The 25,444-nt window shown below is 34.8% G+C and overlaps 1 protein-coding gene across 1 annotated transcript; it reads right to left on the bottom strand.

Annotated features, from left to right (window-relative positions):
- Positions 1-617: 617 nt before the first annotated feature.
- Positions 618-25,237, bottom strand: LOC128234328 (serine hydroxymethyltransferase, mitochondrial-like). The gene is made up of 12 exons (XM_052948503.1): positions 25,108-25,237; positions 19,056-19,193; positions 16,578-16,657; positions 16,113-16,313; positions 14,080-14,161; positions 12,900-13,022; positions 9,514-9,653; positions 9,103-9,265; positions 8,403-8,502; positions 7,181-7,336; positions 4,388-4,495; positions 618-2,564 (listed from the first exon to the last, which is right to left on the bottom strand). The coding sequence occupies exons 1-12, from the start codon at positions 25,141-25,143 to the stop codon at positions 2,437-2,439; spliced, it is 1,455 nt and encodes a 484-aa protein (XP_052804463.1). The 5' UTR covers positions 25,144-25,237; the 3' UTR covers positions 618-2,436.
- Positions 25,238-25,444: the final 207 nt, after the last annotated feature.

Raw genomic sequence — 25,444 nt, 5'->3', positions numbered from 1 at the left:
AACACAGGGACAATTAAATACATATACAACCAAATTTCTTTAAAACAAAAAACATATAATTTTTGGTGTCCAAGGAAATCATGAGGACAAATCACATCCCTGCAAAACTAGCCCAAAAAGTTCAACCGTTGACTTATGAATTTCACAACTGTGTCCCATCACGGTGAAATATGTAAAATATTTGCCGTATGTTTTATTTGACATTGTGTGTGAATGCGTTTGTGCTCGTCATGATAAATGCAAGAAAAAAAACATGACCACCATAAAATTGGGTTCAGCATTTTTTTTAGTTGGTTGTGACACATGAAACAAACTCTTTATCAATTTTGGCCTACCTGAGTTAACCCAATGCTTTTTAAATACAACCCAAAGCACCATCCTTTTCCTTTAATAGACACGCCTCAATGAATCCATTCAGTCTATTGGCCAGTTATTTTTACAGTCCAATCAAAACACTCAGATTCCAATTTGAAATTTCAGTTAGATCTAAGTTGGTTATTGAAAACAGCCCCAGTAATAGACAATGGGAAAATTCTAAATTATCCATATATAAATTTGCTGAAGTAGTTTTGAGACAAAACATTAAAATGTACCGCCATACCATAACAGCACATCCGTACATTTCACAAAAAATTGCTTTATTCACCACAACGAGTATCACAGCAATATCTGATATAAAGAACAACAGATCTTAACAGCAAATACATACATGTATTTTCTACATGTGATAAAATGTTACATTCACAATACAGAGAACATGTGGTATAAAACAAGTCCATCTAGTTCCAGTAATTAATAACCACGAACGCATAAACCATGGATTGGAAAACTGCCTGATATCGGTGAAATCATGAGAGTTAATACACCCACGATTCTTATTGCGGGCTTGGCAAGTATGCAGAAATTCTGCCAGTTTTTCAACCAGGAATAATCCGGCTGTCTTTTAGCTCTTCTGATAATTAGCATGTACATTCAAACCATTTATATATCCGTGTAAATCGTAATTAATCTTTGTGTTCTTTCTAAACGTTATTTACTAATTTAAATTTTAATTATTTAAAAATTAAGAAATGTTTTAACAGGCGCAATATTTTTTATGCAAAGACAGGGACATACAAACTGCCCGATAACAGCAAAACAATATAGTTTACTGAGAATAAAAAGCACCCGCTCTGTAATTATAAAGCAATTTTCTTCTTAAAATACTATCGTGAATATGATGTCGGATGAAATACCGCTGCTTGCGAACATTCAAAATAATCTATATATAGATATGAAAGCTTCCAATCCATGGTTTGTATGTCCGTGCCAACACAGAGCTGTGAAAATATTTAAAACTGAGATATTATCCTTGTCTTTACTTGAGATTCATCAATTTGCACTATTAATATATAAGAACGAATAAAAAAATAAATATTTTATTTATGGTAGCATTTTGTTGTTTTCAACAAGGATAATTTTACCTTTTCAAAATTATCATAAGATTAATAAATAAATAATCTGTCTGTAACTGTTTGCTCGAGGTATTTTGACAGGAATGAATTCTTAAAAATCTGTGTACACTTTTTAAAAAATCATAAGATTTTAAGGTTTTAAGGAATGCTAAAACTCTTGAAGGCAAATGCTAAAGTTGACACATTCAAATTCTTGAGCAAAAATCATAAAAATATTTCATTCATTTTTTTTTCCAAGGGACCATAAGTCCCATGAATGAATTATTTTCAGGACAAGAAGAATATTGCCATTTGGTACCAAAAATATATTATAACATATAATAATTTGGTGTTTTTTTCTGACCAAGTTTGGGCTGAAAGTTGGTCCCTTTCTCAATGCTAAAACGAACATTTTTTTCCCACCCAAGAAAATAAAATTCCCAAAAAATGGACCCCAAACTGTTCGTTTTGTTTGAAAGAGAAGGTCATTTCATTAAGAAACTTATAACATTTTCTGCCTGTATTTTAAGACATTTTTGTTCATTTCTAGGCAAAATTGGAATTCCAATTTAAGTAAAAACTAACGCATTTTTCCCAAGCAAAAAGTTCCCAACCCCACTCCAAAAATGGTGAGGAAAAGAAAAATACTGCAAAACAGGCCTCCATATTACAGTTGTTGACAAATATATGCTCAATTATAACCCTAAAAATATTGCTTTGATCAATAAAAATACCAATTATTTCTCTAATTACACCTATTTGTAAATAACAGAAAAATAACAACTATAAACGCCCTTATTCGGACAGCTAATTGATATAATAATTTTTTTCCCACTAAATCATGTTTAGAAAACTTAAAATCTAGGTAGAGAAAGCAATTTGGCCATGTGCACCAGTAAACAGGTGAAAGAAAAACAATAATTTCAAATAATTTATTTGTTTACTAATGCTTAGCACCCTTCTTTCTTTTAACCCCTAAATAAGCTCCCTGAGTAATCACAGATTATCGGTCCTCAAGCCCAGGCATGCTGAATGACGATGCAAACTTTTCAACGCGTTCTCGTAGACTGTGCACCTTCGCAGTGTCCGCATTGTCCTGGACCACGTACTCCTTGAAGGCCTTAACAGTTTCTTAAAAAGAAGAGAGGAACAACTTTGTAATACAAGACTTTTAGATATGGGTAGGTCAGTAGGTTGGGTGTGTTTTAATCCCTTTTTTACCCCTTAATTTCGCAATGAAAATGAAAAAAATATGACCAAAAATGTTGTACCGTAAATGACTGGGTATTAGACGCCCTTTTTTTCCTCAGATTTCGATGCAAAAAAATGCCTGCGTATAATACCCCGTAACAATTTTTCAAAGTTTTTTTCTGAGGTCGATTTTTAAGCTGAGAGTTTGTTTACATTTATGTAGAAAGGGAAGTTACTCGCGTCATATTGATCGATTATATACGGGTTAAAACGGCAAGTTACAGATCGGTATACGGTATATCGTAAGACGTTTATAATTTGAACAAAAATATTTTTGGATTAAATATTTTTCGATTAAAGTTATTCAATTTAATTTTGAATAATAAATTGAATTGAACAATAATTAAACTTGCATATAAGAAAGCAAAGTTGGGCACTGTCAAAATATTTTTTGTCAGTTGTACGATAAGGTGTGAAAAACTCGACTGCCTTTAACCTGTTAACATACCAATACTACAAACTGTTGCGATAATGGTCTTGTTTTTTTCGCACTTTGTCACGTTCTTTATTCTTTTCTGTAGGTGTTGACATTTTGAGAACAAACTCGTACAATATAAGGTCTTTGCAAAACTTAACTTATCATTCTTGACGTATTTTGTTTACGATATACTGTCAGAAAGAATCTTACAAATTGTCATAAAAGGTACTTTTTAGTGACGACGATGACGAGAATTTGAGGGCTTTGAGGAAAGCGATTTAAGGATTTGTGAATGACAATTTGTGTGTTTCTTTGTGCAATTTGTTTATGTGCTGGTTGAATGTATTTATTTTAAATAATCTGTTATGTTTTATATCACATGAAACGAATAAAAATGAAACCTATTTTGCTTTGTGTTATCATTGTATGGTTTTAAAGATAACCATCGCCATTTTCACGAATTTTTTTTTTTTTGTCACTGTCAACAAACATGGTGGCCGAAAATGCCAGACAATTTGACATTTTTTCTATGCGTCTTTTAACCCAAAACATAAATTAAAAGTTTTTTTCCCGATTTAGCACATATTTTTTTTCCTGCGTCTAATACCCCCTATCGTTTTATAACCAGTCATTTACGGTATTAATATGATAGAATGATTTTTTTGTTTGTTCAAGATAAAAAAAAATTCAAGTTGTATTTCTATGAGGCAGTCTGTTAAAGGGGCTATACACCAGGGGTCGGTTGCTCAAAACCTCAATTAAATTTAACAGTACATTACCTTAACTGAGGTTTTGAGCAACCGGCCCCAGATGGTCAAAAAGTCGACATATACAGTAATTCCTCCAAACAAGACTAGAATTGTCAATGCCAGCTAGTAGGAGGCCAATATTACATCACTTTACATGGTTATATTATTATGAATGCAGCAATCATGATGCTGTCTCATCTGTGTTTCCAGTTTAAAACAGCACATAATGGTTTCCCAGTTCAAATCTTATCTGTTATGAGTAAAGATAAATATACAACCCTATTTTTAAACTTACTAGGAGTTACGTAGACAACCCAAGTAAATTTTGAAACGGAAAAAAATGTGCAAAAACTACGAAAGATACATTTGTCATAAGCGATGTGATACATCAGTAAGGAAGATTCAATTGGTTACACACAATGATGTCAAAATTATGTCAGTTTTTGACAAATTTCTTTTTTTCTTGCAATTGTATCATCTGGTGTCTAGTCACTTTTAGGCTAAACACGTTTTATTAATTGTTGCCTACAACTCACTTGTTTTCTGGTGCATGTCTGCGCTGATCTTGACACCCTCGTCCAGAAAGTCAACCACTTGCTTGAACTCAGCCTCCTTGAAACCTCGAGACGTCATCGCTGGAGTACCTGCGAGGAAAAAAGAGAGAGAAATACAGTTTCATAACTTGTAGTTTTCTTAATTTTTTTGTTTGTTTCTTTCTCTGAAACCTAGGTATGTCAAAACTGGATAGCCAAAGATAAAAATACATCCACAGGCACTATTTCCTATCACATTGTATTGTGTTCCTTCAACCAGAGGATATCCCCTAAATCTGCGGAAGTAGCTCGCTCCTCAAACTTTTGCAAACCAACCATACAGAGCAGGGCTTCCATTAAGAAATTGAAACTGGAAGTATGAACTTCCTGTCTATCACTTTTGGAAGTTTTAAACTAAATAATGGAAGTTTCAGTCTTCATTAAACAATATCTTTTTTCAACAAATATATTAAAAATCAAATAATTTGCACTTTAAGTTATATTATTATAATTCATTACTTGAAAACACTTAAACTGATTGAAATTATGACTATAAAAGTAAATATTGACAAAAGGTTTTGATATTTTGAACTTCCAAGCTTTCAACTTTGGAAGTTTTCTTCAAAATTATGGAAGTTTTTGTACTTCCAAGGAATCATTTTTGGAAGTTTTAACCCATTTCTAATGAGTAATATACTTCCAAAATTCCTTTAACAGAAGCCCTGATACAGAGACTCCATTATACCCACATTCAAACTTTGTTTGTATGGGAACATCAGACATTAAGACAATCAGATACATAGCGATCTCTTTTTATCATTTATACCAACTGTAATAAGCTTCTTTTTTTCAACAGTTATATGACATAGTATTGGAAAGGGAAGTAATTGCTGCCTTGGCTTGGCTACACTCTTCAAAATCTAATCGATCATTACCGTACTTGGTGCCCATGCAAATCAAATATAAAATGAAACTAACTCAATTCAATGCATTTTGATAAGCCAAAGTTCAAAATCCATTTCATTTTTCATTACATTTTATGCTGTTGACCCCAAAACGCACCTTTTTAAATGTGAAGGCCTAAGACCAGTTGCTCAAAACTTGACCCCCAAGTTACTAGGCCTATGAAAGTTTATATATCAAGATTGGACTCTGGTTTTATAAATAATAAACTGAATAAAAATAAGCAGGCACTCACAGCCTTTTACCCGTTCAGGGATGTGATTGTCCTCGCACCTGAAGGGCTGTAACCACTTCGGTGATGTGTTATGGGGGTGCTTTAGGGCCCCAATTTTTTGGGGGTCAAAGAGGGTGAGGCACCCGGCCACAAAAGCATACCAACATATGAAGATAATTACAGAAGTACGTGAAAAGTATCAAAATACACCTAATATTGAAACAAATTTAAAATATGTAATAAATGCCTCACCAACCTAAATTTTTCGGCTCTGATTTTGACCTTTTTTTGCTGCATCCTATCTTTTGTATTAAGGGTTTTACCCGATTTCTCACCATTATTTTACCTGCGTCCGATCTACCGTATTTTCCTGACTTTAAGGCGATCCGCTTATGACGACCCCCTAACTTTGCCCATGAAATCTGGTGTTTTTGTCTTGACTCGTTTATAAGACGGGGTCGATTTTTAAAGCAAATCCAGCACTTGAAATCCACCAAGTCTGTGATAATGTTCAAGCTAAACAGTCAATTATCAACTAAATTTGTTCATTTGCTTAGGATTATTGATTTTTATTTTCCGATGGTATGGTATGTTTGAACCAGCCTAGACCCAATTTTTGGAGTTATGTGGGTTCATACGGTATTTGATTGACCTATCTTAATACAAACCATTGCAGTGCATCTCTGATCTTTACACAGCTCGTGTTGACGTCACAAATTGTACTGTTTGATCTGCAGCCGACAATCAGAACACATTCCATGTGTTAATGAGTTAAATTTTCGTTTGTTTAGATTGCAGTTGATGGGACTTAAATTTTGAGAAATAAATAACCATTGATGATTGCGGATAAATTAATGTCACGATTAATGAAATGTGTATTGAAATATGCCAGTTACATGTATGTGCATGATATATGCAAAGTCTTATAGTAAGGAAAAAGTAAGTTTTATATACGACATAGAAAAAGAAAATGCATTTTTTAAATTATTTTTTGTCAAAATATTTTAATTTTAAAGGTGGCAAAATATGTCTCCTGTGAAAAACAACGTGTTTGGACCGATAACAAGCCTTATATCGGGTGTTCATTCTAGCGAAACAAAGCAGATGGTTGTCTTAATCCGATGGGTGTGATCGTGTCACTTTTATTGGGGTGTCATCAACAGACAATAAATAAGTCAGTTGAATACCTTATGTTGAATATTCCTGATTATGATTCTATTCTTTATGAATTTTTTATAGACTCGCCTTTAAGACGGCCCCCCTACTTTAAGGTTAAAAATCAGGACCAAATTTCCCCGTCTTATAGTCGGGAAAATACGGTATGCTAGCGTCCTATATATAGTATAATACGGTAACTTTTTTTAGAAGCCATTTTGAGGGATCTCCACACTCATAATTTGAAGCAAACTGGAGTGTCAATACTAACAATACATAAAGTAACAACCATTTTTATATTTATATTTAAAAATATCAAAAAAATATTATTTTTTGTTTGTTCCCTGGAGCCTTTAGATCTGCAGATTCGAGGACAAATCACATCCCTGCCATTGTTTTGTATTTTAAAGTCTTAACAATACAACAAAGACATTGCATTAAGACAAAATAAATGAACGCCTTACCAATCCTGAGACCGCCGGGGGTGAAGGCACTTTTATCTCCAGGAGTTGTATTCTTGTTCACTGAAATGGAGGCCAGCTCCAAGACGCGCTCAACCCGGGTTCCGTCTGTGCCGTTAGGTTTGAGATCCATCAGAATCAGGTGATTGTCCGTGCCCCCTGGAAAACAAATGGCGGATTATAGAAAGAAATGATAAAATGAAGTGAGACACTTCTCAAAATTGTTATATGCATAATGATTACCTCTACCAAGGAAATTTTTAACGGTTCACAGACAGTGGAAATTTAATATCTAGATTTCTTCAGGATCTTGAGAAACCAAAGTGTAATGTAACTTTGATATATCTAAAAATTAACAATGTGAAAAAATTATCCACCAATCTTTCTTTATACAGGATTCAAACGTTTTGAGGACTGGGCATTAAAGTTTACTTATTAAGCATCAATAAACATTTAAAAATCATTTCAGTGTATTACAGTCCTAAAACACAACAATCTTTTTTATTTCTTTTAATTGTTTCTTATTTCTAAATCACAGTTTTTTCACAATGCCATTCTTTCTGTGTAATGGTGCCATTGCCAGAAGCTGTCCTAGTGCAAAACATGTTTTATTTCCAACTTAACCTGGACATGAAAAAATTGCGACACAAAAAAATATGATTGTATCAATTTTCATCAAAACTAATTGAAAAACAGAAAGGACATTTTATCATAATTCAATGGCACACAGCATATTATATTATCGATGCCAAGAATTGAAGTAAACAAGGAGATTGATCTATTGTCTATAAAAATAACTGAGGCCAAAATTGGTTTGGTTAGGGTTTCATCCTTTTCAAAAATAGGTAGGTAGGTAGGCTAATTACTATTAATATATTTTTTTTTATTAGGCTTTATATATTAAGAACGTAAAAATCATCATTGGGGAATGGTGTTAAAGTTATATTTCTGTATAAAGCATTCAAAGATTTTTAAACTATATATTAAAATACACTTTCTTTTTCTTTTTTTTTCTTTTTCTTAACAACTGACTATAATAACGGTAGAGTTGGCGCTTTTTTCGTAGGTAGGGTCGGGTAACCAGAATGAAATGTGTTTTTTTAGACCTGAGCCCTATTACACTTATCGTTATACACTCTTGACAAGAAAAAAGGGGAGAATGATCTATTGTCTATTCAAGTAACTTAACTGAACCCGATATCACTTGTAATTATATTCTGCCCACCTGAGATGACGTGGTATCCCTTCTTAACCAGCTCCTCTGCCATAAGCTTTGCGTTGGCAACTACCTGTAATTGGTACTCCTTAAACTCCGGAGACTGGGCCTGTATGAATAATAATAGTTTTCATTAATTCAGTATATTAAGCTAACACAATTTCTTGTTTTAAAAGAATTCTGAGAAAAGGAGGATATATGATATTCAGAAACAATTTTTTTTTTTTAAAGTCTTAAGTCATTTGGCTAAATGAAACGAGAAATTTTAGGGCGAAGGATTTTTGAGATATTGAGACCTTGGCTCAAGTTCTATCACAGAAACTCTTATCTCGGCCTCTCAAATTTACATGACTCTAAAATTAGCAGATGTTTTCCTAGGTAGGGGTCATGTGATCCTCAGTGTTGACACAGACAGATCTGCGGTGCTTTATGGGATCCCAAAATACCAGTTAATAATCAATTTAAGTTAATTCTCTCATTCATAGGGATACACAGAAGTTTGAAACTTCTGTTCGGACTTCCTATTCAGAAAATTGCATCAGGGTCTCAATTTTTCGACAACAGTGAAATCACTGACAAAGTCAACCCTTTACAATTTAGAGGTTTATTTATCAAAATAACCTTTGAATCTGAGTTTAAAAACATGTTATTTAATTTGGCCAGTTACATCAAAGCTGTAAAATCTTCTGATTGTCAGTTTAACACTCACCTGCAACATGGCTGTCGCTATGGCAGCAATCTGGTGTTGGTGAGGCCCGCCCTGGAGGGATGGAAACACAGCCCCATTGATCTTCTTCTCAAGGTCATACATGATGTCATTTCCCTTCTTGTCTTGCCCCTTGACGCCCTTGCGATAGAAGATTACACCAGCCCTATGGACGGAGGAAAAATTTATGAAATGGGGGAAAAAGTATGTCATACAGAGCCATAAGACAACAGCCTTGGTTGATCATTGCTATAACATCATGCACTAATTGACCTGAACCATTACAAAACCTAGTAAATAAGTGGAATAATGTTCAATGAAATTAGATCAAAGTTTCTTGAAAGTAGTTTCATTGCTCTATGAAAGTAGTTAAACATTCTATTAGGTAGTTCTATGGAAGTACAATCTTCAAACCTGGGTCCCCTGAGCGTTTTATGGGTGGTGGAAGTGACGATGTCAGCATATTCAAATGGCGAGGGTATAATGCCCGCTGCCACAAGCCCTGATATATGAGCCATGTCCGCCAGCATCACAGCACCAACATCATCACAGATCTGTTAAGAAAAACAAGGAAATCGCTATAACTTATATGAGTGGTAGTTTTAGTTGCAAAGAAAAAAGTACTAGAGGGTTTAATGCCTTCTGCCTTAAGCCTTGTGGGACATATCAGTCTGTATCACAGCACTTACATTATCACATCTGTCATGAGAAAAACCAAATACACATAATGATTATGAGCATATTATTGTACAGCTCATATAATTATAAGATATCATGCCTGCCTCAATATATATATATAAGCCCTTATATATGGAACATCTGCCCGCTTTATGGCCCAAACAGTGCAGTTTTGTCACATGAAAACACTGGTAACATGTGTTTCAAATTTCATATTTAAATATATTGAACAGTTTCATGACCAAAGTAGCGGCTTTTTATGGTTGAAAAAATGGACATCACCTGTTAAAGGTTACTGTCAGGGTTCTGGGCTTTGCTGTACATGTGCATATTGTCTCAGGATACATGTGTACCAAGTTCCATTTGAATATTTTGAAGGATTTGGAATAATGGCCAATATTTAAGATCTTGCATGACAATGACACCAAGGTCATAGTATACGGTACCTTGACTTTTTCTCTTTGAAGAAACGATTGAGCTAAGTTAAATGCAACATTTATGACAGTGAGCATATAATCCTAGTCAAACTGCCTGTAGCCACAAGCTTCGATGCATCATTGCACCTACATAATCATGTGTTTGATGAAAACAACAGGTAATTGTTAACATAAACACGGAGTTGTTAAAATAATGAATATAACACCACAATAATGTGTCATTCTAGAGCACAAGATATACTTGTGAATTCTAAACTTACAAATGTTGTCACTAACGGGTTCGTTACTAAATGTAATAGATCCAGATGTTCACATTGTTGTACTATTTTTGAAAATGACAAATTTTCAAGTACATATTTTTGCAAAGAATTTAAGATAAATCATGAATTGTCCTGTTCTTCTACAGGTGTTATATATGTTATCAATTGCAAAAAATGTAAAAAGCAATATGTTGGTCAGACACAACAAAAATGTAGTCAGAGAATGAACAGTCATAAGTTTGATATAAAGCATTTTCCAGATTCATATACAAATGTGTCCGAACATTTTAATGCTCCTGACCACAGTATCAATGATTTTTCTTTTATGCCAATTGATAAAATTGAGAACAATTGGAAACGATTATTAAAGGAGAGTAAATGGATGCACATTCTTGGCTAAGTCATTCCTAATGGTATGAATTCAAAAATATTATTTAATTCTTCTTGCAGAATTAAAATAAATCACAAAACTAGAGATTGCTTTTTTGAAAAAGCGCTTGTCTCCCCTATTGTGTGGTCGTAGCTGAGAAAAAATAAATGATGGACATGAAATTTGTAACTTTGGACTGGAGACAAACCAACAGTGAAGTTTGGTTTATTCGATTATATTAAATAGTGAAGAGAAGAAAGTGTTGTTGATTAATCATGGAAAATGTAAACGAAGTTTGCATTGTATGAAGTTCCTGGGCGCAAGCGTTATTCAATTATTGATCGGAAACCATTTTTCAGCTCACAGTCATCGTGACCATGACCTTTTACCTACTGATCACAACATCAATAGGGATCATCTACATAACCAACTTGCATACCAAGTATTAAGTTCTTGGGTGCAAGTGTTCTTTAGTTACTGAGCGGTAACCATTTCTTCAACTCAAGGTCATGGCAACCTTGACCTTTGACCTACTGATCTCAAAATCAATAGGGGTCATCTACTAGTCATGACCGACTAGCGTACCAAGAATGAAGTTCCTGGACCCAAAGGATCTTTAGTTATTGAGTGGAAACCGTTTCTTCACCTCAAGGTCACGTTGACCCTGATCTTTGACCTAGTGACCCCAAATTCAATAGGGGTCATCTACTAGTCATGACCAACTAGCATACCAAGTATGAAGTTCCTGGGTCTAAGAGTTCTATAGTTATTGGGCGGAAACGAAGTGTGACGTACTGACTGACTGACTGACAGACTGATGATGGACTGACTGACGGACAGGGCAAAAACAATATGTCTCCCCATGAATGGGGGAGACATAAAGATATTACACGCAAATGATTTTTACATGGAAGGTCACCACGACCTTGACTATTGACCTTGTTACCCCCAAAACAATTGGGATCATCTAGACATCATGACCAACCTCACTTCAAAGTTTGGTGAACCTAGATCAAAGCATTCTCCTGATATTGCACGGAAATATTTTTTTACATTAGAGGTCACAGCGACGTTGACCTTTGACCTTGTGACCCCCCAAAATATAGGAGTTTTCTAAACCTCATGATCAACCTCCCTACCAAGTTTGGTGAACCTAGGTCAAACCATTCTCAAGATATTGAGCGGAAATGTTTTTTACATTGGGGGTCGCCGCGACCTTGACCTTTGACCTAGTGACCCCAAAAACAATAGGGATCTTCTACACCTCATGACCAACCTCCCTACCAAGTTTGGTGAACCTAACTTACCGTTCTCAAGATTTTGAGCAGAAATGTTTTTTATATTGGGGGTCGCCGTGACCTTGACCTTTGACCTAGTGACCCCAAAAACAATAGGGATCCTCTACACCTCACGACCAACCTCCCTACCAAGTTTGGTGATCCTAGGTCATGCGGTTTTCCAGTTATCGATCGGAAACGAAGTGTGACGTACGGACGGACTGACGGACTACGGGACTGACGGACAGGGCAAAAACAATATGTCTCCCCCAGAGAGGGGGAGACATAATTAATCTGGTTTATAACTGTTTTAACCTATTTAATGTTGCATAGTTTATACTGGTTTATTGATGTTTGTTTATGCATTTATATTGCATTTTACCAGTATAATTGTATCTCTTTAGATCCTATAAGACATTATTTTGCGCAAAAATGTATGCTATATTTTGACGTTATCAACGTTGAAGTCATTTGTTGTTGACGTCATTTCCTGTTCATTATATACATACAACCTGATGAAGGCCGAATGGCCGAAACGTTGTTTCATAAATAAATAATTTGTGTTGCAGTTGGACTTCTTTAATTATCACCTTATTCTAGAACAGGAACTCAATAATTGCACATAAAATGATTGAAGCAGTTGATTTCTTGCATCAAGGTGAAGAATAACAGATCTGTAGGGATGAAAATAATAACTCTTTGCAATCCAAATAAGATTAATGCAGAAATCCATTAACACTACCACACAAACTGAGTTTTTCCTTAGACGAGAGTGTACCTGTCTATATCTTTTGTAGTCCAGAAGTCGGGAATAAGCTGTTGTGCCAGCAATGAGGCACTTTGGACGGAATAGCTTCGCAGTCTCGTGCATCTTGTCATAGTCTATATACCCAGTCTTTGGCTGGAAACAGTAACAAGCAGGATACAGTGATGATAGTTAAAAATTGTTTATCACATGAATACTTTACTAAGATCCTCTTATTTGCTGCTTTGAAATAACACAAAAGAACTTAATAAATTATAAAGTTCTTTTGTGTTATTTCAAAGCAGCAAATATCCAAAGATTTTGGCTTCTTGTCGCAGTATTCACCTTTGATTTGACGTTATTTTAATATTAGAATCCAAGTGTTTTGATTGGACAGTACAAATAACTGGCCAATGAACTGAATGAAATTAGTAAGGCATGCCTTAGGCTTAGGATAAGAATGATTCTGGTTTTGAATATTGTTCCTTGTCTTACTCTACATAATTATATCATACTGATAATAAACGGGGTGTCATAAAACTAGGTCTTGGTAGGGTTTATGCAAGGGGGCAGCCCAGCTTGTCTGTGTTTTTTTTAATTGATAAAGTATTGTATCACATTATTATCATTATACAGTGACAATTTTTTACACTTAATTACCAGCCGTCGCGAAAGTTCAAATAAAGTGTCTCTGATATTTTGTCAGTCTGAAAGAAAATTTGCAGGTCCAACAAATTTTGTTTGAAACCTTTGTTGCTGATTTTCAAAACATCGCGCAACACATACACAGTAATAAAGATGATATGGTAAATGGTGTTTGCCTTAGTGTAGTATGCATTCCAACATCTACACTACCAGAAACATTAATAAGATATTATGTACCTACATATACTGACCATAGGATTCGAAAGTTATTGATCAGACAAAGGAGATTTTAGGTAATTTCTATTTAAGGCTGAAAACTCTTGAGTGACTCAAGCAATATAGCTGGTTATCAAACGTGTCTAAGAGAGTATACCCATACACATTCTGACCAAATTTGATGATGATTGGAAAAAGGCTTTTAAGGTTATGGATCAGGCAACATACTGGACAAAACCATACAATAGCAAATATACTACAGGTGAAGCTATAATAGTTAATACATCCCATTCTATGAACAGGCGTGTGAATTTTTCATAAACTAAAACTAAGCTTATCCGATAAAACTTACGTCCAGTCTATATGGCATGGACTCGAAGAATATTGAAGTGGCAGAGATCCTCTTAGCATCTGTCTGGAACCCATGGGTCAAACTGAAAAAAGAAAAAAAAAAACAGCTGACAACGGACAAAAAACCCCATACCCAATTCCCACAAAAGCTTATCTTGTAATAAATGAGGAGCATTGAAACGCATGATCGAAATGATTCTAATTTTAACAGCTGAGATGGACTATTTATATAATAATAGGTGTCAATTTCTCAACTTGTGAGGTTGTGTGTTTGATCCAAGTGATTTATTTTTGCCACTGGCTGTGCTAAGTGGGAACATTTTCGGGACTTTTGGAAAATATTAAGTCATTGATAGATCTCAGAATTTGACAAAATAATTGATAGCAAATATACATGTTTTTGCACACACTGTTCTATATTAGAGAGCCCTATATGGATTCTTCAATCATTTCTGTCGATTTCTTATAAAGCCTTTCCGTTCATTTATAGGCAAAATTGTAGACACATTTTTTTTTACAAACAGAAAGACTCCAGCCCGTTCAGATTTGAAAAAAAAACTACTTTGAAAACTTGTCTATAAACTAAAACTAATCTTTCTAAAAAAGAAAGTAATTTGGGCACCAGAATTATATATCCTTAAGCATGAAAACGTCTTTTTAATGTTAGGAAAACAATTCTCTTTGTACTATGTTTACACAGAAAGCTGGCTATGAAAAGAAACCTCAGATGATATGCTTAAAAAAGTAAATCAATGAGCAATATTTCAACTGTTCAATACATTTGCTCAAGTGAATTTATGCAAATACTGCACCGACGCCTTGCATGTTAATTAACAATACATTAATGCTCAACACGCTATCAGGTATAGGTTATACAGGGGATTCTAATCAGACTGCATTACAATCAATAGATGTTCTAATCTTGATCATGTTTACAAATGTTAATGATTGGTGAAATATATATATAAGCATATGTCCACAATATATTATAATTAATCTTATCTGACCACCCGACTGATCGGTAGGAATGTATTTTTTTTAACCAATGAAAAAAGATTAATAAGCAAAAAAGCACACTTAAGAGAGGCTATATGTAATACAATCCCGTTGCATGGTTTTGTAAATTGAGGAAAGTATTTCATTCCCTTTTTAACTATAACTCAACATTTGATAGCCTTGAAGCAATACATGTATGGAGTAGTAAGATGACTCTCAGTGAGATTGCTTTACAGAAAATAGCATTTTCTTTATCAATTAATATAACAAATAAACCAATGCTTTTACAACTTCAACCTTGCTTCAAAAGTCTCTTGAAAGTCATAAATAATGACAAATATATTTAATTCATACAAATTGTCATTGAATGAATGTGTTTAATTTTTGTCTCTTTTTTTAGCTCGTCCAATCAGGTTGCATAATTCTACAATTTAGTGCAAGTTCTGGATCTTGTGCTTCAAATATGCACAGTTTCACACATGTATCCAATTCATAAATAGTTTTCAAGTTGTTACCAATTTATTAAATTGCCTACTAATGTCATGACAAAGATGCCACAGACAACAAGTCTATGACATTGACTCAATTTTGTTCTTCAAAAAAATGGATTCCGATTGGCTAATAATAGGAGTCGGCATTACCACTGGCGATCGCCGATTGGCACTAAATGTGACAAAATCACCAAACTGAAATTGGGCGTGACTGCTTTACCCTGTAATTGGTTTTCAGCAAAAAGAGTCATTGTAAATATGACCGGTTTTGATAAGAAATAAAGACTTTCACTGATATCTTGCAGGTTGTATTTTCTTAGCCAATATTTTTCACCAAAATCTGATATTTTTTTCTCCCATGAAGCCATGCAGTTTATTGTTATCTGAAGTAGCCCTATTGTTGAAGTGGTAAATGCCCACAAGCTAATTGTTAAAAAGTGTATATTCTGATAACTCACCTTACAAACTCCATTAGCAATTACCAAAGATTCCCAATTCCAACCTTATAGATCGGTTTTTAAACCTCTCTGAATGGAAAATAACTCACTGTCCGCCATCAGGAAGGTCCAGTCCCATGATCCTATCATGAGGCTTCAAGATGCCAGTAAACACCTCAAAATTTGCGGGAGAGCCAGAGTATGGCTGGACGTTCACGCCCCACTTTGCAGGGTCAAGACGATACGCTTCGAGGGAACGCTGCTGACACAATCTCTCCACTTGGTCAATAAACTCGTTGCCTCCGTAGTATCTGAAGAAGAATTTTATTTTAATGAGTTTGGTCAAAAAAGGGGTCAAGAGTGACTGATTTTTGTGCAATTAATTATGTCAAGTACATTGTAATAAAAAGACAAACATGGACATTATACTGACATTTAAGCACTTCCAATTTTATCCATAATAACCATCAACTACAAAAACAAATGGAAATATTAGAAAACAGCAAGTTTTCAAAGTCTTGAAGAAAACATATTTGCCTATGTTTAGAACTTGGGCAAGTATGAATGAAGCAAACCTTGCGCCCGGATATCCCTCGGAATACTTGTTGGTCAAGCATGATCCTAGAGCCTCCATCACAGCCTGACTGGCAAAGTTCTGCAATAAAAACATTTGACCTTTTGAAAATGCTTGACTTGTATGCAATTCCTTAAAGTTCCTCTTATATTATTATAAGTATTTGTTTGTTAAATATTTATCTATTTTTTCTAATTGCTTTTATAAATCAATATCTTAAGTAACCAATCACTCAGTACATTCTTGTACTGTATTAAGCCAAGGCAAGAATTATGAACATGTAAAGGCTGTTTATTTTGGAAGGGTAGCTAGGTTTTGAAAACTAGAGTTGACAAAGAACTTAAAAATAAAACTGTGTGACCAATTAAAAGCATAAACCGTGATCCATAATTGTCTTATTACTATTATTAATAACAGGTCTACAGACAGAACTAGGGTTCGTAACAACTGGGCCAAAAAAAAAAATAGGTCTGTTTCCGGTCGCCCGACCGACCCTCTTATTTCCGCGCCGACCCTATACTTTTTATTGGTGTAAAAGTTAACTGCGCGCATATTTAGTACTTTTCGGTACTTTCTTTCCGTTAATTTTCTTATCTTTGGTCACAGTGCTCCAGCTAAGCATAATTAAGCCCTTTTATGGCGCCCTGCTGCCTTTTCAAACGCCCCGCTGTGCCCTTTTCATTGACAGAGCCGCCTTTGATGATAAATAAAACAAATAAATCGCCCATTTGTGTCATCAAAGCGACATTGACCTCGCCGAAATTTTAACACATTGTAAATCTGTCAATCAGCGAGTATTTGGCCACTGTCCCATTAGTCAAAACATCGCAATAAGCCATAGGGTAATCCCCTAATCCGATAATTGGGCCGTGTCATCCAACTACCAAAACATCGCCGGTAGGCGGAGCTATTGAAAGTTAACCAATCAGAATGTACATTGAGAAGAACCTGATAATATGATATACGTTCATTAAAATGAGATAGAAAAGGCGACATAATTATGAAAAATCGTGTCAAGCATTGATGAAGTTAAAAAGTAATTGTTATATGTATTGAACAAACAATGCCAGACATTTTAAACATTGATGTTTTTGAAGCAGACGGTCATAGCCATCTCGGGCCATCGGCAAGGTGGCGCTAAGAAAATCAAAAACATGACGTATCACCAAATATTTAATTGGTTTTCGTGAAATGTTCATGATAAAAAATTGATTTGTAAACACAAAAACATATTATTTTTTTTGCTTTATGTAGAGTTTTAATACTTACAGTATTTTTCTCCTGTTTACGATGTCAAAAATATCGGCGAGATCGCCATTTTGTCAGAACAATTTTCCGAGTTAATTTCTCAACCTCCCATTATGTATTGGTAAAGTTTTCATCAAGGACAGTGATTTAAATGTCATTTGGTTCTTAAATGTCAGCATATTATTTAGCCAGAGACAAGTAAATAACAGCATAGCTGAATGTGACATTCGTACCCTATCCCGAACGTACCAAAATAAGATTCATCCCCCTACTATATTGACAGGTCATTTATTAGTCATTTTGATTGTTTCAAATCCTTAGCTGTCTTGGTTTTTGTTTCATTTTTAGATGCTATTTGGAGATAAACTATGTGACATTGACACATACACTTTTGCTGAGCCAAAAATGATACATTTTTTATGAACATTTTATATAGTTATAGCAATCAGTTTGAATGTGAATATAAACTGAGGTGTGTGTTATGGCATAGTTTTTGTATCAGGTGTTACGAAAGTATCACTTCTCCTTGAAGTCTCCCCACTTCTCCCTAAATTGACTGAAGGGAGAAGTCACTTCTCCCAAAGTTTTCAGGAGAGTTTTAGAATTTTAATATTCTATCAAATATAAGAATAGCATTATAGCACAAATGTGAAATTGGTAAATATGAAAAATTGACAAATCTGAGGCACTCTTTTTCGACATCTGTCATACAGACAAACATGTTCAACAATACATGCATTTATATTCTAGAAAATGTATATCTATACATTATAATTAATACACATTATACAGTTCTTAATAAATGAATGGACTTGTATTTACATTTTATGCTTTAGTACCTTTTAAAATTGTCTCATACGCAGTTAATATGGTTGTTTTTGAATAAAAGTCAGCCGCCTTCTATTCTAGATCACTTCCCCCCCCCCCCCCCCAAAAAAATAAAAAAAAATGCCTACCTACCTACCCTCTTTTTTTTGGGAAGGAGACCGGAAACGAACCATTTTTTTTTTTGGCCCTAGTTCTAAAATATGATTCATGACCAATATCAACTAAGATCTTCTGGCATTATCAAAAAATTAATATATGTTGAGGTTAGCATAGTAATCAACTTGTTGCCATTTGTGATATTTTTAAAGTCTGCCAGATTTTAAGATTATTGAATTTATTACTAAGATCCATACACGAAACCTGCTTCTTAACTGGATATTTTGCTTAAATTTCACTTGCATACCTCCGAGGCAATCAACTCGAGTCCTTCAACCTGCCGCTTTTTCTCATTTTTGATGATGCCATACAACTCAGGGTCCGATTCCGAGAGAGGTGACTTCCCAGTCCAAAGCGAGCGGACTGCCAACCTTGACGAAGGTGCCTGTAGTAAAAGTAATACACAATTTAAACGCTTAATTAGTTGTTACAACACAAATTAAACTATCACATATCCAAGTTCCACAGGGAACTTGGATGTCCTGGCTTCAGTCATAAGTATTTCTCTCTCATATGATTTGAGATGTGGATTGTAATTTAATCAGTTCCTGTAAATGGTGCTAGAATTAAACTGGTAAAGCCATATGGATTGTGGGTTGGTGGCGAAATGGGGGTTTCTGTAAAAAAAACATCAAAGGCAGTCCCGGGATGGTGCTGCCCTGTGCATTTCATATGGTGGATTTTCATTTACAATTTCAGCAGCAGAGCGTGACTGTGTGACAGCATATTTCCATAGCCTGGGGGTACTGTTTCGGTCACAAATGCTCAACGGGCAAAATATCTGTACGTTCATTCTCCATATACAGGTCCAAAACGACATGGGTTTTTGGTCCAGTATGACATGTCTTTAAATAACATTTTTTTATGTTTCATGTTAAAGACTAATATTTGAAGGGCACCTTTTAGAAATATTTTAGTTAATCTACTGTAAATGACTGTGTTTCAGCAATGGTAGCAAGACCAGCTGAAAGGACCGACAGATACGTTACATGACATATGAAGTTTTATGAACATTTTCATATAAAGAAATAAGGCATGTCAAACTCTTGAAAATGTTAGTTTAAATTCATTGTTAGCAAATAAAAACTTTGTCAATGTAAATAAATAATGAAAATAAAAAAATATGTTGTCTTTTGTTCATGTACGGCTCGATTTTTATTAACACATTTATAATTGCCTCAAATTTTTATTGGTTATATCACCATGAAGCAATAGTTAAAAGCGTTGTTATACGCAAATCTGTAAGACATAGTCTATAGTTTTGAACTGTAATTGGTAGTCATTGTGATTTACATAACAATCGGAAGCTAACAAAACGCTTTACAAGATGTGTAAAATGTAACGTATCTGTTGTTGTATGCCAATTTGTTATTTCAGTTTATATTTATAATTAAACAAACAAATATATTATGAAATACAAGGAAATCGTTTGTTTTGGTCAAATCTGTATTAGATACATAAAACTATGTTCTTTTAAACATTAACATGAAGTATAATGCAGACATAACGTATCTGTTGCAATCAAATTAAAAGTCTAAAACAATGTAACATTTTATAACTATTTTGTCAAAACAACAGTAACATTAACATATAGTAAATGGTTTGAACGCTTTAAAATCAATAAACATTAATTCTGAAGTGTTTATATATGTTTTTTGTTATGCTTATAACGTATCTGTTGGAATAAAATGTTAATCTAGAACACATTCTTATAGTATTTGTCTGGTCCATACACAGGAAAAGTTAACATACAAACATGAACTGAACGCTCAAAAATCCATTAACAGTATCGTAAAAAGTACAACGGTGGAATCAACATGATTTCTATCAAGCATTATGTCATGAGTATAACAAGTAATACTCAACACATTTATGTTGCAGACTGTCTGATTCTCGAAATAGTTAAAGCTGACATTTTACCCTTATTGCGTTAAGCTCAGCACAAGAAAGCGTGAAGAAACGACGGAATCGATCAGCTGGTGCAGGCTCTTTGACTTCCATTACAATTTTGTTCGATTCAACCTACAAAACATCCTTTCGTGATGGCCAACTGAACTGAACTTTGCCCCTGAGCACATTTTTCGTCATGAAATTTATCGTCCGATACATCAGTATCAATCACCTGACCGATATACCAGTCATCGTCGTAAATGGCGACAACGTAGTTTCCCTTTGTGATATAAGAGGCAATATCTTTGTTGTGTGTCGCATCTGTATTGCCATTGAGCTCATGAATAGTCCAGGTGTTACAGGGTTCTTCCATACAAACATCACAGTAACAAGAAGTTTTCCGTGACATAAGTTGACCTTTTGCAAACCGAACTGCATGTAGCTTCATAGTTCCATGTATGACTTTGGCATTCATGTTTCCAATGGTTTCCACAGCAGCGTCATAGTCAGCCTGTGTGTAGAAGATGTAAGAGATAGATTTTTCGTTTTCATGAGCATATTTGTAAAAGTCTGTGGCATCTTGAATTGAGACTTTGCCTTGTCGACATGCTTCAGATGCCATTCTCTTACAAGCACCACCAATTCCGTCGCACACGCTCTTACCGTTGCCAGCCTCAAAATAATCCCATGAGGCATCCACCCCGAACATTTCTTGGTGTTGTGTTACTAAGTGAAACACATTCCTGTTGCGATATTGAGATGACGGGGAATCGGTCCAATAATGGACCATCTTAACATTTGGAAGCAATTCTTTTACAACAGGCATAAGCCGGTTGATGATAGCAAATACAGCAGCTGTGTTTTGGTTGTTGACATCTGAAATAAAAGACAGGTTTTTGTGTTCAAGAGTCCCATTCTGCTTAAAGTATATAACGACTGGATGGATCGTGACTGATGTTGCGTTCCAATACGCCGATTGTATCTCGTCTGTATTCTGGCACGTGTAATTTTCGGCAAAATCCATTTGGATCAATGCTCTGTTTTCGGGAAGATTGTTTTTAAGTTTGTGTAGTGCAGTGTACTGATTGTGTACCCTGGAACAGTGTTCAAGAAATTTCTGGAATTCAGCCAACATTGTATCTTTAAACTCTTCAAGTGGTTTGCTTTTCTTTACTACTCTCATTCTTTTTTTACCATCTACGTCTACCCTTTGCCATTCTTCGTATTCTATTTCCTCTGATGATAGATCCCCTATCTTTGTCTTCATATCTTCATATGTTAGCATACGACTTACTACTTCAGGATTCGGCGATATATCTAGGTGATAGCACCTGAGACTCTTCAACTTCAGAGCCATGTTCTGATGAACTGTGCAAAGGCATGTGTTTCTGGACAGCAGTGAGGTGAGTTTTACATTCTTTGGTCTTAGTTTGCAAAAGAACGAGTAAGACACCTTTGATTGCGGGTTCTCTGATTGAAATTTGTCATGTAAGTTATGGAGATAATCATTTAAAATTCGTGTTTGAATTTTCTGGCCATTTACTTTGGTTGCATCTTTCTTCCCTGGCATACATCTGCTAACATCATCTCTTCGAAAAAACTTCTCTATATTTTCCCTGTTCTTCTTTCCTTCCATTGAGCATCTTATTATCTCTTGACGTGTCAGAACTTTTGCTGTTTCAGTACTCAAACCTTTTCGGCAAATACCTGTCTCTTTGTTAAATATGTTCATGCATCTGTATTTTTTCATTATCCGACCACTTGCAATACTTTTGATGTTCTGTCTATTCTTCAAGGCTCTGTTTTCTTCCCTTGATGCCCGCAGTTCGCCAATAAGGCAGTTAGTAAGTGTCATCTTTCTAAACAACTGTCTGTGTGCTTTCGATCTTTTGGGACTAATTCCGGCTTCTCTAAGCTCAAATAATGTCTTAGATTTTGGTGTACTCGCTCCATTTGGGTTCATGTTGCCATTTCCTGTCTGCTTGTTTCCTGCATTTGTGTTAGGGTTTTTATACATTCTTTGCCATTTCTTCTGCCATCGCTTCTTTGCCCTTTGTTCGGTCTGAAGTTTGTACTTGAGTTTACTTATTCTTAGTTTTGCTCTGGCCAGGGATTTTGCATTCGATTTTCTTGTTGTTGAGGATTTTCTTTGACTGAATGGCAGAGCAACATAAAGTTTACTGTTCGAATTGCTCCTCAAACTTGTTCCAGATGTAGAGGCTATTGGTGTTACTGGTGATTGTTGTACCCCTGAATTGCTTGTTTGCTGCTCTCTTTCTTGGGCGTTTAGTTCTAGATTCCCAGTAGCTTTTTTCATTCTATAGGTTTTACAGTAAATTCTATTTCTTTCCAACCGTGTTTTATGTTCCGGAATTGTCAGTTCTAGCGCTGTTCTCCTGTTGAGCTTTGCGCGTTGTCGTTCTCTTCTCAGAAAACTCGGATCGGTTTTCTTTTTCTTCTCCCTATAGGCTTTTTGTCTTTCTGCGTTTGTTTTCGACATAGCGCCTTAAACAGACAATACAAATACATGAAGCATTAACAACAGAAATGCACCAATGATTATAAAAATGTGTTCATCTATGTTTATTTAGCTGTACCACGAATACATAGAATGAGCATGGTACAGTTCAAAATAACTTATAATTTTGTTTGAAACTTATCCCACAGGAACACCTGCTTTTAAACTGTATTTGTTTATATTTAAAGGGCAACAACTCTGTAACTACAAAGGGACATAATCAAATAAAATCCCAGGTACACAACTGCATAATCAAAACATCAATGTCTGGATTTTTCATTACATTATATAGTATCATCTTGGTGTTATATATGACAAAAATTCAATAATTTTGCTCGGACGGAAAGACAGACATACGAACAGATGAACGGACAGAGGCATATATATCTGTAATTCCCATAATAATAGACAATATCACAATATAAACCCTTAAAACTGTAACAAAAATATATGAGACAGATACGTTACACTTTTAAACAGATACGTTACAACGACCAGAACACCGGAATTAATCATCTTTCAATCTATGTCGCACAATACCTTATGTCTCAAAATGTTATTCAATTAGTCTTTTAACAGAAACAAAACAAATCAATGATACAAAAATCGAATTAAAAACGTGACATACTTACTTGTGAAGTCGGTATATTGTCTAAATCAGCATCCTCGATTTTACCTCTATATGGTTTCCATTATTTAAACTCTGAATGACGCAAGTGTGACGTCATAAGAAAAACTACATCTGGTGACGTGACAAAAATGTTTATTATACGGATTGTTCTTAAAATGCAGGTACTGGTAACTCTTGAATCTATGATGTAACGTATCTGTCGTTTGTAACGTATCTGTTAAAACATTTGTTTTAAAGGAGTGAGAACTTTGTATTTAGTACAAGAATCATTTTATGTCAATATAACACAACTTCTGGTTACACTTTATGGATATAAATGTTAATTAGTGCCTGGATATATGCATTGGTTAAAATATATGCAAAAATTGTCGTAACGTATCTGTCGTTTACTTTTGAAATCTTCCAGCGTAGCATAAAAAGGCTTACATTTCGTTATCCTGTGTTGACAACGTTAAATTTTGTTAACTATTTTGCTATTGTATGAAGTTATATGATATAAATAGGCAATTTAAATAGCTATATTTTATGTTAAAAGTTCCCTTACCTGTATGTTAAAACGCCGTAACGTATCTGTTGCAAAAATCGCCGACATCATAAAACTCGACACTACACGGATAATTTGGAATTATATACTCATTTATGTGTATTTTTGCTCAGTATGTGTCTAACTCGCATGAAAGCTTTATAAATTGGTGTATTTTTTTAGATAAAACCAAAGATTAAATGGGTACCTTTTTATGCACCCCCGATCGCCGACAGCCAAAATGAGATATTTTTAGATATTAAAGGGTATTTTTTCTTAAATATAGGAGTAGTTAGACCTACTATTATGAATTCTCCCATAGGATGACGACCCGGTTTATCGAAATATACATAAAAATGTATATTATTCACAAAAATACAAGATTTAACCCATTGCCGACACGATTATTCAGTATTTGGACCTGTATATGGAGAATGAACGTGTAGTTACTACTGTTACCATTTGCAATACAGCAAACATGACAACTAGAATTTGCATATATAACATGATATAGTTCTATTTATTGCAAAAGTACCCCTGGGATAAGCCCTAGCTAAACCCAGTTATTAAACACGTGTGTAACTAACACAATTATTATTGTTACATCATCATTTGAGCTGCACTTCTTTCAACCCGCATGTCAGCACCATGCGTCTATTTTACGAATGTAAATTTCAACGCATTACAAAGACGTTTCCCATTGAAAACATTATGACTTAAGATAATCAAATTCTTACCAATCGCAAGACCTGAAGCAGTTTATTGCTGGACATGTTTGGAGGCTTGAGTTTGTGGAAATTTTCGACAACAACGAAAAGGTCGCGGGAACCAACAACTTAACGTTCGTCCATTCCTTGCAAAGAAAAGCAGGGCACAAGAGTGCATGGGTCATATCGCAATTGTTTCGAGCGGGTGCGGGGTGATACAGCAATCCAGTGGATTTCACGTGAAATCCACTCAAAACGTGAAATCAGTGCCTCATGAAGGGTTTATATTTCAAATTTTATTGAAGTTGGTAAAAAAATAAAGAAGTAAGAGCAATTTTTCATTTTTTTCCAAAAATAGATCGGAAAT

This window comes from Mya arenaria, chromosome 5 (assembly GCF_026914265.1).
Source record: "Mya arenaria isolate MELC-2E11 chromosome 5, ASM2691426v1".
NCBI lineage: Eukaryota > Metazoa > Mollusca > Bivalvia > Myida > Myidae > Mya > Mya arenaria.
This window is presented reverse-complemented; position numbering and strand designations above follow the sequence as displayed.